The sequence below is a fragment of the Rhinolophus sinicus genome, linkage group LG04, assembly GCF_036562045.2.
Source record: "Rhinolophus sinicus isolate RSC01 linkage group LG04, ASM3656204v1, whole genome shotgun sequence".
Lineage (NCBI taxonomy): Eukaryota > Metazoa > Chordata > Mammalia > Chiroptera > Rhinolophidae > Rhinolophus > Rhinolophus sinicus.
Window position 1 is genome coordinate 168,370,121 of NC_133754.1, and position 15,540 is coordinate 168,385,660.

General features: G+C 43.5%; 1 protein-coding gene across 9 annotated transcripts in view; it reads left to right on the top strand.

Annotated features, from left to right (window-relative positions):
- Positions 1-15,540, top strand: part of PALM2AKAP2 (PALM2 and AKAP2 fusion) — a 418,214-nt gene that overhangs the window by 215,906 nt on the left and 186,768 nt on the right. For 3 of the 9 annotated variants that reach the window (XM_019734167.2, XM_019734168.2, XM_019734170.2), the window contains exons 7-8: positions 4,174-4,275; positions 14,266-14,961. The exons of 1 other annotated variant lie outside the window; for it this stretch is intronic. In XM_019734167.2, coding sequence (XP_019589726.2) covers positions 4,174-4,275; positions 14,266-14,961 — 798 coding nt within the window. The remainder of the gene's footprint in view (positions 1-4,173; positions 4,276-14,265; positions 14,962-15,540) is intronic. 5 more of the 9 variants (XM_019734169.2, XM_074330813.1, XM_074330815.1 and 2 more) reach the window with 2 other exon arrangements.

Sequence of the window (15,540 nt, forward strand, 5' to 3'; positions counted from 1 at the left end):
CACTAGTCAGCAGTAATACAGTTAAGTGTCAGGCGAGGATGGGGTTGGGACACTGACCCATAGACAGCTAAATACCAGAAGGGTGCATGCCGACCTTTTTTTCTCTCTCTCCCTTCTCAAACCAGGAACTTTCCTGGACTTCTCAGGGACAAGCCATGTCCCAGGGAAGGCTGTGTGGGGCCTGGCGCCACACATAGTCTATGGCATTGAAACAAGCAAAAATGAAGCCTTGTTATAAGCTCTTGCCACTGTGTCTTTCCTTTTCACTCTAAACTTCTCTCATTTCCTCCTGCATTACTTCCCACTGTTTTCATCTGTTCACCTAAGCAGTTCCTAGAGGTGGTGAGACACGTGATCATAATTAAAAAGAGCCTGCAGAGAAAATTGCCTTCATGACTCTGTCCTCCATTGCTTTTTGACAGGATGGGTGATCTCATAGTGAAGAGGATACAAAAGTCTTAGGGATTCCAAGAAATGGCTGGGGAAAAGTTACTGTGTTCTTACCCGTCACCCTGGATTGTGATTCCTGCCATCTCTGGTTACAAGTTACTTGGGATGGGGTGGGGGGGCCTTCCATCACCCCATATCTACTGGCAAAGAAAGAAATTTGAAGGAAGAAACAGATCCTTCCAAGAACATGGTCAATGTGTAGATCACTCTGTGGTCTGAGGGTAAAAACTGAAGCAATACCAGTTAAGGGGCGGTGAATTGTCTAATTATTGTCTCATTCTTTAATTTCAAAGGCCCCTTTGATGTCGAAGTTGCCAAGATCCTTTTAGACTCAACCGTTGTTACTAAGAACTAACACAAAATTGTTATAGAATCATACCTTACGAAAAATACCCAACTTCTGAAACACGCGGATGACAGAATCCAGGGGCAACTAAGTTTATATAACTGTTCAAGATGCTGCAGATAATTAGCAAAAGCAGCCCTAGTTTAGTGAGGTGCCAAGGAGATGGCTGCTGGTGTGTGCGTGTGTAATGACTCCACTTCAGGCACTGTGTGCCTGTCACCCTTTGCACGTCAGAGGAGAAGGTATGGTTGGATCACCAAATGGCTTTTGATCACATGGTAGCCCTGGCAATCAAGAACAATATATTCTAATCTCAAGTAGAATTTCCTGGCCATACACATTCTGATCCCACTATGCATACTTCCTCTCCCTCCCCCCATAAGCACACTGTTGCATAGCAGGGTCTTCATCAGTTGGGTGGGTAGTTTTTACTGCCTTAAATAGGCACAGTGTCTTGTGTAACTATATATTGCGTACAGTGTGTATCTAGTGCGAACTCCATTCTTTACCCACAGAGAAGCTGGTGTGAAACCCTTGGCCAGAACTGACAAAGGAAAAATACCCTGGGCCTATCTCAGTCCTTGCTGTACGATGCAGATCTTAAGTTTCCATCCCATCCCTGTCTGTGGTGGTCTGAAGTCACCTCCATATGGAAACCTTCATACCAATTTTTGGGAAATCTCAGTGTGTCTCCAAGTTGTGCAGAAGTCATGGGTTCGGGGCAGTTTTCATCAGCTTTGTTTTTCTGACTTTGGCCATTTCTGTTCTTCATAGCTACAGTAAATATTTAGCAGTGCTGGACCTAATAAGAAGCACTCATCTTAAGTTTCTGCTCTGTCAGTGACTGCTTTCTACCTTCTCTCACAGTGGGAAGAATCACGATAGACCACCCTGACTGTGGCAGGAAGAGGGCAGTGTACTGACTGAGGCCGCGTAAGGACCTTTTTCCCACCGAAGTTTTGGAGGCCCCGTTCATTATTCCCTGTGTTGGTCTATCAGACCCCTCCTGGCTGCATAACCATAGGGGTTGCCATTTAATGATATATCGAGGGGGCTGCCCTGTTCTTCCTCATGCCCCACTCCTTGCCACTCCCTTATCTCTTAGCAGAAGCCCTGGAGCCTCAGACCTCCAAGAGCTGTATTCCGCGAGCTTGTAGCCAGTGAACACTACACAAAATAACTCCATCGCCCCCTCACATCTGGCAGGGAGCTGCCACCTGTGGTAAGCTGACAAATGAGCACTAGGAATCACATACTCTTTCAGGTGCAGAGTCCCTGTCTGTGAGTGGCTTTTGTTTCTAGCTACTAAAACTTGCAGTGTGCAGAGGTGCCCCAGAAACTGTATATTTAGTGTAGAATGTACTAGATATATGTGAGTCCGGTCCGTGTGTTCTCACCTGCTCTTAATGGCTTGAACCTCTATTTCATTTAAATGCAGGAAGTCGGATTTACCAAGATCCCATTCCACAGATTTCTGGAAATGCTTAGTGAAATTCAGAAGTTCTGTAAATCTTTTCTGGTCATCTCTTGTCCCCTAAACTGTCGCTTTTGTCCCAGATCGCTGCTCTCTTCTTCCCATGGTCCACTGTCATCAATGTACCCCTAGCCCAGGACGGTTTATCCTACCTGTTGCTCTCTCTGGTCCTGCCTTGTGCTGGTTCGGGGCCCAGACCCTTCCCACAGCTCTCCACAGTTAGAGTAGGGGCTGCACCCTAAGTTCAGGAATAGTGGCAGCGTAATATGCAACTTCAGACGTGTGGCTACACTCAGAGCCCTGGCTCCAATCCAGGCCCACCCCACAGGCTGCTTCCTGGCCACCTCCCAACCCACCATCCCAAAAGCCTAACTTGTTTCCTTGCAGTAGGTCTTCAGCCATGTCTGCCTGACCGAGGGTCCAAGCTCTAGCGCACATAAGGCCCCAGAGAAAGACACTAGCTGGAGCCTCACTCCAATCTAAAACCTGCCAACCTCCTCCTGATTTCCTGGTTCTTCTCCCCCAAATGGTGTCTATGGAAAAATCCATTCTCTGAGAGAAACCCCCCTTGATCCTCACTAACAGAGTGTGTTCTTTGCACTAAGAAGTCAAGTGGTCCAGTTTCAGCACATTCTGTATTGTTCAGACTCACACGTGAGTCAGCAATGGTCTAGCTGGTGTAGAACTGAACTAATCCTAGTCCTCATCCTAATTCGGTTTCGGTTATCCGTCCACTCCAGCATGAAATAACAAAAATCACAAAGAAACCTGCCACAACGAAGGTGGTATGGACACGGATACAGAGAATGGGACAGACGTAAGAGATGTGAAGGAGGTCGAGGCTAGGGGACTAACCGGACACTGGGAGGGGGAGTGAAGGGCACTGCCCACAACCCTGGCCAGGTGAACGGTGGTGCCAGTGAGCCGAGATACAGAGTACAAGACGAGCAGCAGACGCATGAAGATAAGTCTTGTTTCGGATATGTTGAGTTTGAGGTGATTGTAGGGTATTTAGTGGAGATATTTAGTATGCAGTTAGATGTAATTATTGATACGTGATTAGCATTCCAGGATTCTGGGACATGGTTGTGACATCGGAAGGAATCACTTTACATAAAGCCCAGCTTTCTAGAATGTTCCTGCCTTGGCTTTTCCACTTCTCTCTGGGGCACACACAGATTCTTCTCCTTGTCTCACCCCAGTGTTTTCCTCCTCTCTCTGACATGTTGGCCCCTTGCTGATGGTCATGACCTCCAGGGTCTCCCCTCCCTGAATGGGCTTGTCAAGGTGTATTCCCAAACAGAGCGGGTCTGCCTCGTTTGCACTGTGAGCTGATGGTGAGTCCACTGGGTGTTGTTAGTTGGAACTCAGCATTTCCTGGCTGAAACACCAGTCTGAAGTACTGACATTGTAAATTCTAGAGGTATTTTTCAAAAGAAAAAGCAAAACACATATAAAACTTATCTTCGGAATGAGTCAGGCTCATAAAGCTATATTTCCAGTTCAGGGAATGAGACCCAAATCGATTTGTCAGTATTGTTTAATGCACATTTCTAGTTTGATGTCCCATATTTGGTCAATGCCACCAAGTTGATAATGGCTCTCACTGGCCCACCTCATCCCCCTACCCCAGCCAAACTCATTGTACAGAGCTTTCCGATGAAGCTTTTAATACACAGAGCAGTCCTGGGCTTCAGCTCTCTGGCCAGGATCCCTCCTGCCTCAGCTCCTCTGCTGAAAACCAGCCACTGGGCAAATGCTTGTCTTTGTTTACCCTGATCCTCTCGCTCAGTGCCTGCCTCGGTGCTCCATTATGTAGGGCAAACAAGCTGCTGTCTCGGCAGTGAACCCACTGGGCCTCCTGACACTGTGCCTAATTGTATTCCCTGTTCTCTGCTACCAGATGCAGTAAATTACATTTCCTCCCAGCTCCCCGACCTGCCAATCCTCTATTCACGAACAGCAGAACCATCACCTGGGCAGGACGGGACCAGCAGAGCAGCTGGTAAGTCCTGGGGTCTATTTGGTTTTGATGCCAGGACTGGCCACAGGGCCTTGCGATTCTCTGCACTTCATTACTGAGGGATGCCCAGCTATTATTACATAGAGGGACCCTGTCCTCAGCCCAGCCTCAGGCAGAATTTACAGTGGCCACACAGGGCAGGCACTGGGCCCTGATGGATGAGTCACTGAGGACTAAATGGGAGGGAGTACTGAGGATATGGAGTCTGTCTCTCATATTTGTGGTCTTTATATCTGTCCTTGTTTTCAAAGTTAATCTGTACTCTGCCTCCAGGGATTTTTATGTTCCGTATGAGAATTGCACAAGATCAAATGAGCTATGTCGGAAGCTGGGGGGAAAGGATATTCAAAGTTTATGAGTATATTGGCAGAATCCTTTGGAAATTGAGCTGTTTGTATATTTTGAACATATATTCCCAAGTCTTCCCATTTCTGGAATCATTTCTTAGATACTGTGGTTTTTTTTGGGGGGGTAGTAGCAATTTAAAGACCATATGTTTCTTGCTAATGTTTCTCATGGTTGTGTTTACTGACTGTGGATTTTAGAAAATAATACATTCATGAGTACCTAAAGAGTGCTATGCTTTACTCTGTGCTGTGTGAATTTGCTTCAGAAATCAGAACTGGAAAGAGATGACCAAAAAAGTCTCTATACCAGTCTGTTTACTCTACATAGAAATGCACTGAGGGCCAGGGAGTTAAATGACAATGAATTGCCAAGGTGGCAGTTAGGGACAATGGGGATGAATTCAAATATGATATCAGAATACTCTTTAAAGAACCTGTGTATGTCTATGTTAAAGTAAATCACATACTGATACCTTTTATGACACAAAACAATCACGGACTTTTAAGCCAGAGGAGATCTTTTATATAGACCAATCTCAATATTTTATGAAGCAAATAATCCCTCTTTATTTTAATGTAAAAGTAATATAAAACGGCAAGTAAGTATTGACATGTTTGTCATGTACACTGACTAAATTTAAATACCTACTGGGTTTGTCTGCAAACATCTTAGCATATTACTTTACATACAGAGGCACACAGTTCTAGAGTTGGGTGGGACCGTAAATGGTGTCTGGTCAAATCCAGGCCAGGTCCACGTTTCCCTGGATAGTTACAGGACGGATAAACCAGAACTTGCAGCCTGTGGTTGTGGTACAAGTGGATCAATGGCAGTGACTTAAGCTGCAGACTCTTTAAAATGCTCCAAAGTGTGCTTCTGAGGTCAAGTTGGGTAATAACTGTTCACACACCTTCCCACTTGTTATTAGAGACCTGTGTGTCGATAGTTCCCAAGTCGTGGGTAAAAAGCTTTCCAGCCCCTCTCCACACATTCCTGTACCTCACGGGACATGTGATATGATCCAACTAGTGGATCAGCTCATGGAGTGGTTAGGGCCAGTGTATGCGAAATCCTTTTTGAGGGAATATAAAAAGGATTGTCGCGGTGTTGGTAGCCCAAGAGTGTTCAATTCCAGAGTAGTGTGTTACTGTGATTATAGTGCTGTGTACGTAGGAATACACATACTACCATAACCTAGCATCCTTCATATTTAGAGGTACTGCAAAAACATAACGATCCAAAGAGCAAATGCATTTTTTCAAAAGTATTGTGTGATCAGAATCTTTTAGAAAATAAATGTACATGTACTTTTGTTTATTGAAGAAGTAATTTGCATAAATGCATCTACTGTGGAAATACATATAAGCAGCGTTGTGGAAGGACTCACATTGGATGTGGTTTACTCCTTTGTCCAAGACTCGTTCTGGAATAGAGTGTTCAGATTCCTTATCAATTATGGTTAACAGTGACTACACAGAGCATGGATAGCATACTAACCAATGACACCGCTAGAATTCTCCTAGTTATCATCGATTTTGCTTGAGAAATGTGCTTTGGGAGATTTGCACAAACTTAGGGCCATTTTTATAAATGTTACTTGTCATTACTTAGTATTATGACAAATCATCTGGCTGTTTGGAGTTTGGGAGGTTTAGGATGCTTTTTAAATGGGAACTTATGTAGAATCATTACTTTTCAGAATTAGGAGGCATCTATTCCAATCCCATGTTCAAACTTGGAAGCCAGGGCACAGCAGCCCTGCGAAGAGGTCCTCAAACCAGGGTCACACAATGTCTGTGACTGGAGCTTAGTCCCCCTCCTTTCTGTCTATAATTGGTTCTGACTATTGGAAAGTTCTTCCTCTGATGGAGCTATCAGTCCTTATTCTGCCCCAGGAGCCACTCAGAAAAAACCTAAGTTCTGATTTCCCTTTAAGAATTTGAAAACGACTATCATTTCCTGTCTTCCCCAGATCCTCACTCTACATCCCCTTAACGTCCAGTCTCTTCAGCTGGTCCTAAGATGATGAGATTGCTTTCAGACACCCTCCACCATCCATCCCTGCCCCTCCCCTCTGAACAGAGCCCACTTTGTCTCTTGTCTTCCTGATGTGCTCAGGGCTGCCCAATGCACTCGGGAGGTGCGGATCATGCCACAGAACAGAACGTGATGCCACAGACCATTTGACTCACTTTTTTGGTATCATGACATTTCAGGTTCAGGTTCTAAAGACTCAAAGTCACTTAACATGTGCCACTGCTCAACCTCATTTCTTGTATGCAGTGTAGTCATTGTTCCAGAATCATTTCAGTTGAAACCTGCAGTCTGTTCCCCCAGTTGTGCACACATGGCTTCACTTGCCCCCACACAGAAGAACCTTACAAAATTCTTTATTTCTTAATCTCAAAAGGCAAAAGTCAGGATGAGCTCTGCACCTTTCTGCCTGTTGTAGATTTGATATGACTGTTACATTCCTTCTGGTTTGATTGTCCTTTGTGAATGAGGGGGTGAAGGGGGGGTCCCATGAAGTCACTGAGCAGCCTCAGTGGAAGGGAGGGGAAGGGTGTAAGGAGATTTGGAAGTCGGCTCTGGTGTTCTGTCCCATTTCAAACACAGAAGCTCCTCCGTGCTTGTGTTTGCATGTTGTATTCCTGTGTCAGATTTCATCTGAATACAGGGTGTAACAGTTTTGAACGTAGGAAACTCTAGTGTCGGCGTCTCTATCACTTGTCATTGTGGCACCGCACAGCCTCTCTCTTCTTCTAGTTTAGTATCACCTCAAGTCTGAAAAGCCAACCTTCACTATTTTTTATCATTTCACTGATAAAAACGTTGCATAGTCGGAACCAAAGTCAGGGGCCTATGACACCCTGTTAAGGGTCTCCTGGCCCTTGGGAACCCTAAATCGGCACCTGCGGGGGCATGATCATTCAATAAGTAAGAAGGTCCAGCAGTGTCCTATCACCCAAGCACATATTTCTGACTTGTCCACAGAAATACAAGGGACCTTATGATGACCCAGATGTGCTGTTTCTCCGGTATTTGCCTTATCTGTCTAGAGACCTTGAACAAAAATGAAAATGAGATTCATCTCCATAGCTTCTGCCTGATGAACACGTGGTGGCCTCTACTCTTTGAAAATTAACTCTAGAACTTAGCCAGCCATGACGTCAAGCTCACTTCTGTGTAATTTATGGAATGCCCTCCTTCTCAGTTTTGAAATTCAGAACTTCGAATGTCTGCCCCCAGCACCTTTCCAGGTATACAAAATCCATGAGATGAATTCATCGAGAAGGGAACTGGGGCCTTGGGCCCAAATTTCTCTACTTTCCAATCTCTCTACTCATCTGGGCTTCATTTCCCTCTCGGCAATATTTTTTCCGTCACTTTTCAGAATGAAAACTGTTCTTCTTGACCAGAAAGATGGGAGCAAAATCAGATATGAGAAATTAGCTTTTGTTATCCATCAATATCACATAGTTTGCTGACTTATTTTTGTGAATACTGAGGTGTCCTGGGACAATAATTATTCAAAGACATTCTTGATTACTGGTTTTTGAAGTAGAAATTGCCCTCTGGTATGACAGGGAGAATCTACTCTGACTTAATTTCCTCATTTTCATTGTTGCTGATATCGAGTAGTCAATTTTACATTTCCAACCTCAAGAGAAGGTGTGAACATATATGTATACGTATAATCATATGCCGGAAGGGACAAGACCGCACATATGTACGTTCATTCAGTAAGCCAAGCATGTGCATTGCTTCTTTCCCATGTGCCAGAAGCTGTGCCAGCTACTGAATATTCATTATATTGGAATCATCTCATTTCTGGGTGATAGTCATTATCTGACTGTCTACTGCCCTCCGACTATACTTTACACATCACTGACTCATGAGCCACACATGTTCATGGTACCACAGAATATCAAACCTGGACACCCTTTCATTATACAAATGGGAAAAATGAGACCCAAAGATGGGATGTCATCTGGATAGGAATTCAAACTCACTGTCTTTTTCCCTGTTTCTTACACCTCCCATCTTAACTGACTAATGACAGTGGGGGTGTCATTTCATTCTTTACACGTGGCCCCTCAGCCTGTACCTCCTCCCAGTGGCTATAGTGAGTCAAAGGAAGTGAGCTGGAAGCAGCTTGAGTCAAAGGATCTAACAGTGATTGAATTTTCTGTCCTCACAGAACACAGTGTCTTGTTTTGTATGCTCGTGGCTTGATTCTGGAATGGAAGCGTGTCGGTTGGTATCCTTTCCCCTTCCTTGTGTCAGGTGCTCTTGTTTCCTCATTCCCTGGGCTCACTATAGCCCGTACGGCTGCTCTCTTTTTGCCAAAGTTTAAGGGAACAGGGAACAAGAAAATAAGAGAGCCAAGGGAGTACGTTTGAACTAGAATCAGGCCTTCTTTGCTCGTCAGATCCATCTCTCTGGCCTTCCAGCATGTTCGGCCACAATAGCCTGATGAGAATCTCACGTTCACTGTGGTTTTTAGTCAGGTGTCTTCCCAAGGGGCCTCCCATTCTAGCCAACACCTGGCTGTTTCCAGAACCCTGAGGCTGGGATTGTCATCCTCCATTACAGTGTCTCTGTTTCTTCACACTGATTCTCCTTATTGACAAGAGTGCTATGGAGGAGCGAGAGCCCAGTAAACCACAGAGGCCCAAAGTCAAAGCACCAAGTCAGTCATCCATTCATATCCCCTTGCAAAAACTAGCCACTTTGGTTCTTATTCTTCATTAACAAAATGAATGTATTACTGCCCTGTCTTATAGGGCTATTGGAAGGAATAGCAAAAAAAAAAAGCTTTATATATTCCAATCTTATTGTCATCAGTATGTCATGTTTGGAAATCATAATTAAATTTGTCATTTTATAAAAAGGTCAAATATATGGTGCTGGAAGGAGAACTGACTCTGGGTGGTGAACACACAATGTGATATATAGACGATGTATGAAGCATTGTACACTTGAAACCTATGTAATTTTACTAACCATTGTCATCCCAATAAATTTTAATTAAACAAACAAACAAATATACTTCCAAACTTCAGTCACCCTATTATTGGAACTTCCATCGGATTGTCTCCTTTCTTTTTTCTCTTGTCTTCCGATCCTTCCTCCAGGAAACATAAGAGGGTTTTTCTTCAAATACTTTTCTTTATGTCCATGGGGCTCTTTCAAAATCTATGTTTCAGGGGCTCCCCAGAAAACCTTCTCACCTGAGCAGCACCCACTCCTCTTTTCTTTTTTTCAATGAGATGAGCACCGGACCCTCTCAGCACTATACAGACGGTACTGTCCCAGTAATATCAGGAAGCGTGAGGGAAGAAAAGGGAGGATTTGAGAGTATTCTTTGTGGGTAGGGGTGAGTGAGAGGTCTTTGTAAGTGAGAGGTCTTTGGTGTACACTCCTTGGCATCAGTGAAAATTGATGCGTGCCCAATTGTGGGCATGCATCAAAACCAAAATGCTAAATTTGAAATGTAAGCCTTATTTTATTTTCCTACTGGTTCATATCCACCCTAGTTCACTCTTGAAATAGTATTGGCTGAGAACTGGAGGAAAATATAAATGCTTATTCATAAACAACACATTTAAGATAAATGTTCATGTCTCCTGGGTGGTCTTCTGAATGTCTAATAACATTCTCAGATGTGTATCCTTGAAGTCTAAATAATACCTTTGTGTTAAGCCAGAGCTTCTCAGAGTGTTCACCTGTGTATCCCTTAGTGGAGAAGAGAGTGAATGCAGACAAGGAATGTGGGACCAATCCTGAAGAAACCTGCTAAAAATTTGTGGTTCCTCTGAAGCCTTATGTTTTAGCTGGGGGGGAAACTACAGATGGATGCTGTATTTTATGGCCTAACATATCTAGGTTTATTTTATCATAAAAAATGTCTTAAAATGTTCTACCCTCATATTCTAAGAATATTTGGAAGAACAGTATACAACATGTAAATGTAAATATTAATGTGTAACCTTAATGAAACCATGTTACATGTGGTTCTGATCCAGAACCATGTCACAAAATAGTTTAAAATCACAAGCTAAAATAAATAAGATAAAAAGGATCTCTGTTCTTTACCTATATTTCCAGAAGGATACTAAAAGGAATCCAATGCATATCTCTGCCCAGAAGCACTTCTCATATTTCCTTTACTTCCCTCCACATATCACTGTTTCCAAAACATCATCTACCACCACAAAATGTTCCCTCTCTATCCATATCCCACACAACTTTTACTCTCTCTTCCATTAAACTCCTTTTTTCTCTACTCTTTATTGTGTAGCTCTACTTAACCCTTCTAGGAAAGAACTTCTCATCATCCCTCCTTTCTGTCCAGTCTCTGATTCTAGGAACAGGCAAAGACAAAATGAGGTTGGAGGTTAGGTTGGTGAAGGGAAAATTGGACCAGCAATGACAGCATTTTCATTGGTGAGCAGAGGAAGAGGGACTTCTCTAAAGATTCCCATGTTAATAATTTTTATCCTATCACATATGGGTATAAAAAATAGATTTTATTCCATATTCTTTATTGACTGCAGGTAAAGGTGTCATTTTGTTCACATATTACTGGATGTTTGGGAGATAATTAAATATTGTACCTACAACTGATTATTATTATGTCCCATGAGTGTGTTAATAATGATAGGACATATTATTTTAACCCCAAAATGTGCTCCTTACTATAAGTGTATTATTTAAAGAACCGACTTTTGGAGTCCATGCAAAATTTTAAGTGCCTATTCTATCTGATGACACATTTTGTGGAAAATCAGGAAATTACTGGGACAAATATTTCTCTTCATATCACCGTCACTGTGAACCCATGTACCTCTATGACAAATATTGGTTGGCCTCCTGTTGTGTCACATAAGGAAACTCAACATCTTTGTGCTGAACAGTGAAACTTTCAAAATGGACACGATGAAAATCAAGCGTTGGATTTTGCTTCACAGTCTTTTTAGTTAAGTCTTGACCATGAACAGATTGTATTTTTATTACACAAGCAAGTGGAATAGTATCATTACTGTTTTTGTTTAACCAGTTCAAACATTAATTACTGTATGTACCTTTTCATTGGTGTCATATTATACAAAGTATCTGTGACTAAATATAGACAACCAAATTAGACCTATCAATTAGTAGCATTTGTTTCACAGGTATGTATATCAGGTACCTTCTGTACAAAAGGCCTAAGGTAGGTGCTGGCGGGGAGGGAGAATCATACAAAGATGTCAGGAAAATATTAGTCTTCAAAGACCTTAAAAATCTATGGAGCTAATAAAACATTCCCACAAATAATTGTATTATGGAGTGGAAAATGTTGACTCCTTCAGAGAAGTTTAGAAGATGTGTTCAGAGATGCTTAAGGAGAGAGGGATGACTCAGAGATGGGAAGATCAAAGAAAGCTTACGGAAGAGGGAGCAGTTGACCTGGACATTGATGGAAGAGTCCCATTTGGATGGATAGACATGCAAAAGGACATTTCAAGAGAAGGGAATCTTACCAAAAGCAGGAAAAGTTTAGGTATGGGATGGCATTATTTGGTTGTGCTAGAGGGAAAGTGAATGATAAAACATGCTGTTAAAAAGAGAGTTTGGATCTTCTTAACACAGTTGGAGAACTTACAGTTATTCAGAAAGAGGTAGGGACTCGAAGGCGATGAGAAGCAGAGACATGACATGAGTCCGGGAGACTTCCAATGGAGAAGGGGTGAAAGGCAGTCCAGGCTGAGTGACAGCAGTCACGGAAGCATGTGGAGTGTCCTGGGAATAGTGAGAAATTTGTTCTGGCTGGAGTGTCCATGGAATAAGAGGGGCTGCAAGACTAGTCTAGAAAGGAAGGTTGCAGACAAATTCCCTAGGGAATTGATTGTATACCAAGCTAAGGAATTTGATGTTTATTCTACACAGACACAGGTTTTTAAGTAAGGTACAAACTATGGGCAGGATGGCGCATAGGCCAGCAGGGTCAGCAGACTTTTTCTATAAATGGTCAGATTATAAATATTTTAGACTTTGTGGACCATATATGGTCTCTATCATGTACTCCTTGGGTTTTGTTTTACTTTTTCCTTCCTTCTTTCCTTCTTTCTTTCTCTCCTTCCTTCCTTCTTTCCACCCTTCCGTCTTTCTTTTGCTTTATACAATCTTTTAAAAATGTAAAAACTATTCTGTGCACCTCTGGCCGTACAAAAACAAGCCTCAGGCTCCTTTGGCCCTCTGGCCATGAGAAGAGACAAGTGGCAGGTAAAATCGGAAACAAGGCTATTGTGCAGAGAGCAGAGGAGGGTCAGCGTAAGGTAGTGGTGATAAAAGTGATGGTGAGGCGACACATGGGGATAGATCTGAAATAGAATTGCTCTCAGCAATTGTTTGGCTATGGGTACTAGGAAGAAAAGGACAAGTCAAGTGTGATTCTGAAGCTTCTTGCTTGAGAGACTAAGTGGTACTGGTATTATTTACCACCAAGACTATGGGTGGAGTTTTGAGAGATGATGGATTCAGTTTTGAAATTGCAGAAGTTGATGTACCCATGGATCACCCAAGGAAAGGGTGCCTGGGGACAGTTGGCTTTATGGCTCTAATGCCCAGTTTCCTCCCTTCCAGAATGTGTCTTGCAGGGAGCCTCTGAGGTGACAGATCTGAAAGGATGGAGTGTCCCACGAAACTAGAGCACAGGAAAGAGCTGGTCCTTGGGAAGCCCAGACTGGTAGCAGAATTTGGGATGAGTTGGAGAGGGTGAGACTAGAGCAGGAAGACCAGGTGGGAAGCTCTTGCAGAAATCTAGAGGAGGAAATAGTGTCTCAGACTGAGTGGTGGCAGCGGAACAGAAAGAAGGTGACACGAGAAAGTAGGATGGCACAGATCCCGAGGACTTGGCTCTGTGCACATGGAAGAAGAAAGAGGCCGTCTGGCGTTTTCGTCCTCAAATTCCAGTGTCATGGGATGACGGGACCTCTTGTTCTTTTTCTGGTTCTTGTTTCAGAAACCTAGCTAAGTGTCAGAAGTAATCACAGAGCATATGGTCTGACCACCTTAGTAGCTTTTCAGTTTTGCAAATATTCTATTTTCAAGTACAGTGGAGGCTAGCCATGTCCCATGTACAGAAACCTTTGGGTAGTCTCCTTTAACAGAAAAGGGAATTGTAGAAAAAAACAGAACACTTGTGGAAAGAACTTCTAAGAGATTTAAGATTTTGGAACTAGGATGCATCTTCACCAAGGCCATTAGCATTGTCTGTAAGCCGAGGGTAAGCTGTCAATCAAGGTAGACTTACATGTTGCCAGCCTCCCTGCAATTCGTTACACTGGATATCTAAACAGTCACTGATGGCCTTGTTGTAGCAAATCTTCTTTAGACGTGTAAGTGCCAATGAGATATGGTACCTCTGTACATCTGTCTTCCCAGTGCATTAAGCTGCTGTGTTAAAATACAAATATAACCACCACTGTCCACAACGTGCACTCACGCTAACACTCAAGATGCTTGGCAGTTAGACTAGAAAGGGCACAAAACCATTTTTTTTTTGTCTGTTTGGCAATTAACCATTCACTGGCTTTTTTTGTTGTAACATGCACTTCCTTTCTCTTGTTTTCATTCAAGCTGTGTACGCCATGGAAATTAATGTGGAGAAAGACAAACACACAGGAGAGACCAAGATTCTCTCTGCATCCACCATTGGCCCAGAGGGGGTCCATCAGAGAGGCGTCAAAGTCTATGACGATGGTACCAAAGTAGTGTATGAGGTACTCTCAGGAGGCACCGTAGTAGAAAACGGAGTGCACACATTAAGTTCCAAGGATGTAGAAGAGCTTATTCAGAAGGCTGGACAATCAAGCTTAAGAGGAGGGCACGTGTCAGAAAGGACTGTAATTGCAGATGGGAGCCTCAGCCACCCTAAAGAACACATGCTCTGCAAAGAGGCCAAGTTAGAAATGGTACATAAGTCTAGGAAAGATCATTCTTCCGGGAACCCAGGGCAGCAGGCCCAAGCCCCCAGCACTGCAGGGCCAGAGGCAAACTTGGATCAGCCAGTCACCATGATTTTCATGGGCTACCAAAATATCGAGGATGAAGAGGAAACTAAAAAGGTGCTAGGCTATGATGAAACCATCAAGGCTGAATTGGTCCTCATTGATGAAGACGATGAGAAGTCATTGAGGGAGAAGACAGTGACGGATGTGTCCACTATTGATGGGAATGCAGCTGAGCTTGTGTCTGGGAGGCCGGTCTCAGACACCACAGAGCCCTCATCCCCAGAAGGGAAGGAAGAGAGCCTGGCCACAGAGCCAGCCCCAGGTACCCAAAAGAAAAAGCGCTGTCAGTGCTGTGTTGTCATGTGACCACTTCTTTCTTCCCTTTTCTTCTGGGCAGCCTCTGTGCTCTTCACTTACGTAGACCTCACTGTTACACTAACTGCAATACTGTGAACTGGAAGCAGACACCTGCCTTGCCTTGCAGTTGGATTGCTTTGATCTCTCTCATTTTGTGCCCCTTTCATTTTTCTCCAGTTTCCTCACCTGAGAGACAACGTGCATGTGTGTGCTTCATTCTTTCCAAGAACTTGCTTTTCCTCTAAACTTTTCCTTGTGTCTTCAAGACTGAATCAGTTCTTTACTGCCTGATGGGAGTGGACTCTTCAGAATACAGCGAGTTATCTAGTAGCCTTAATTCACTTGACCGGAATCAAACCCAGTGGCCCCGGGGGGGTTCATTGTGTCGTGTGTTCCTATACCGTGCTCACACATCGCCACGTGGCTGACTTCACTTGCCTCCTTTCCTGTGGATCTTTGCTTTTATATCTTGTGTGGCAAAATGCTGTTGGCTCTAGCTGGTTGCTAGTGTAGCCAAAAGTGGATCTTCCTTAGTCTGTCCAAC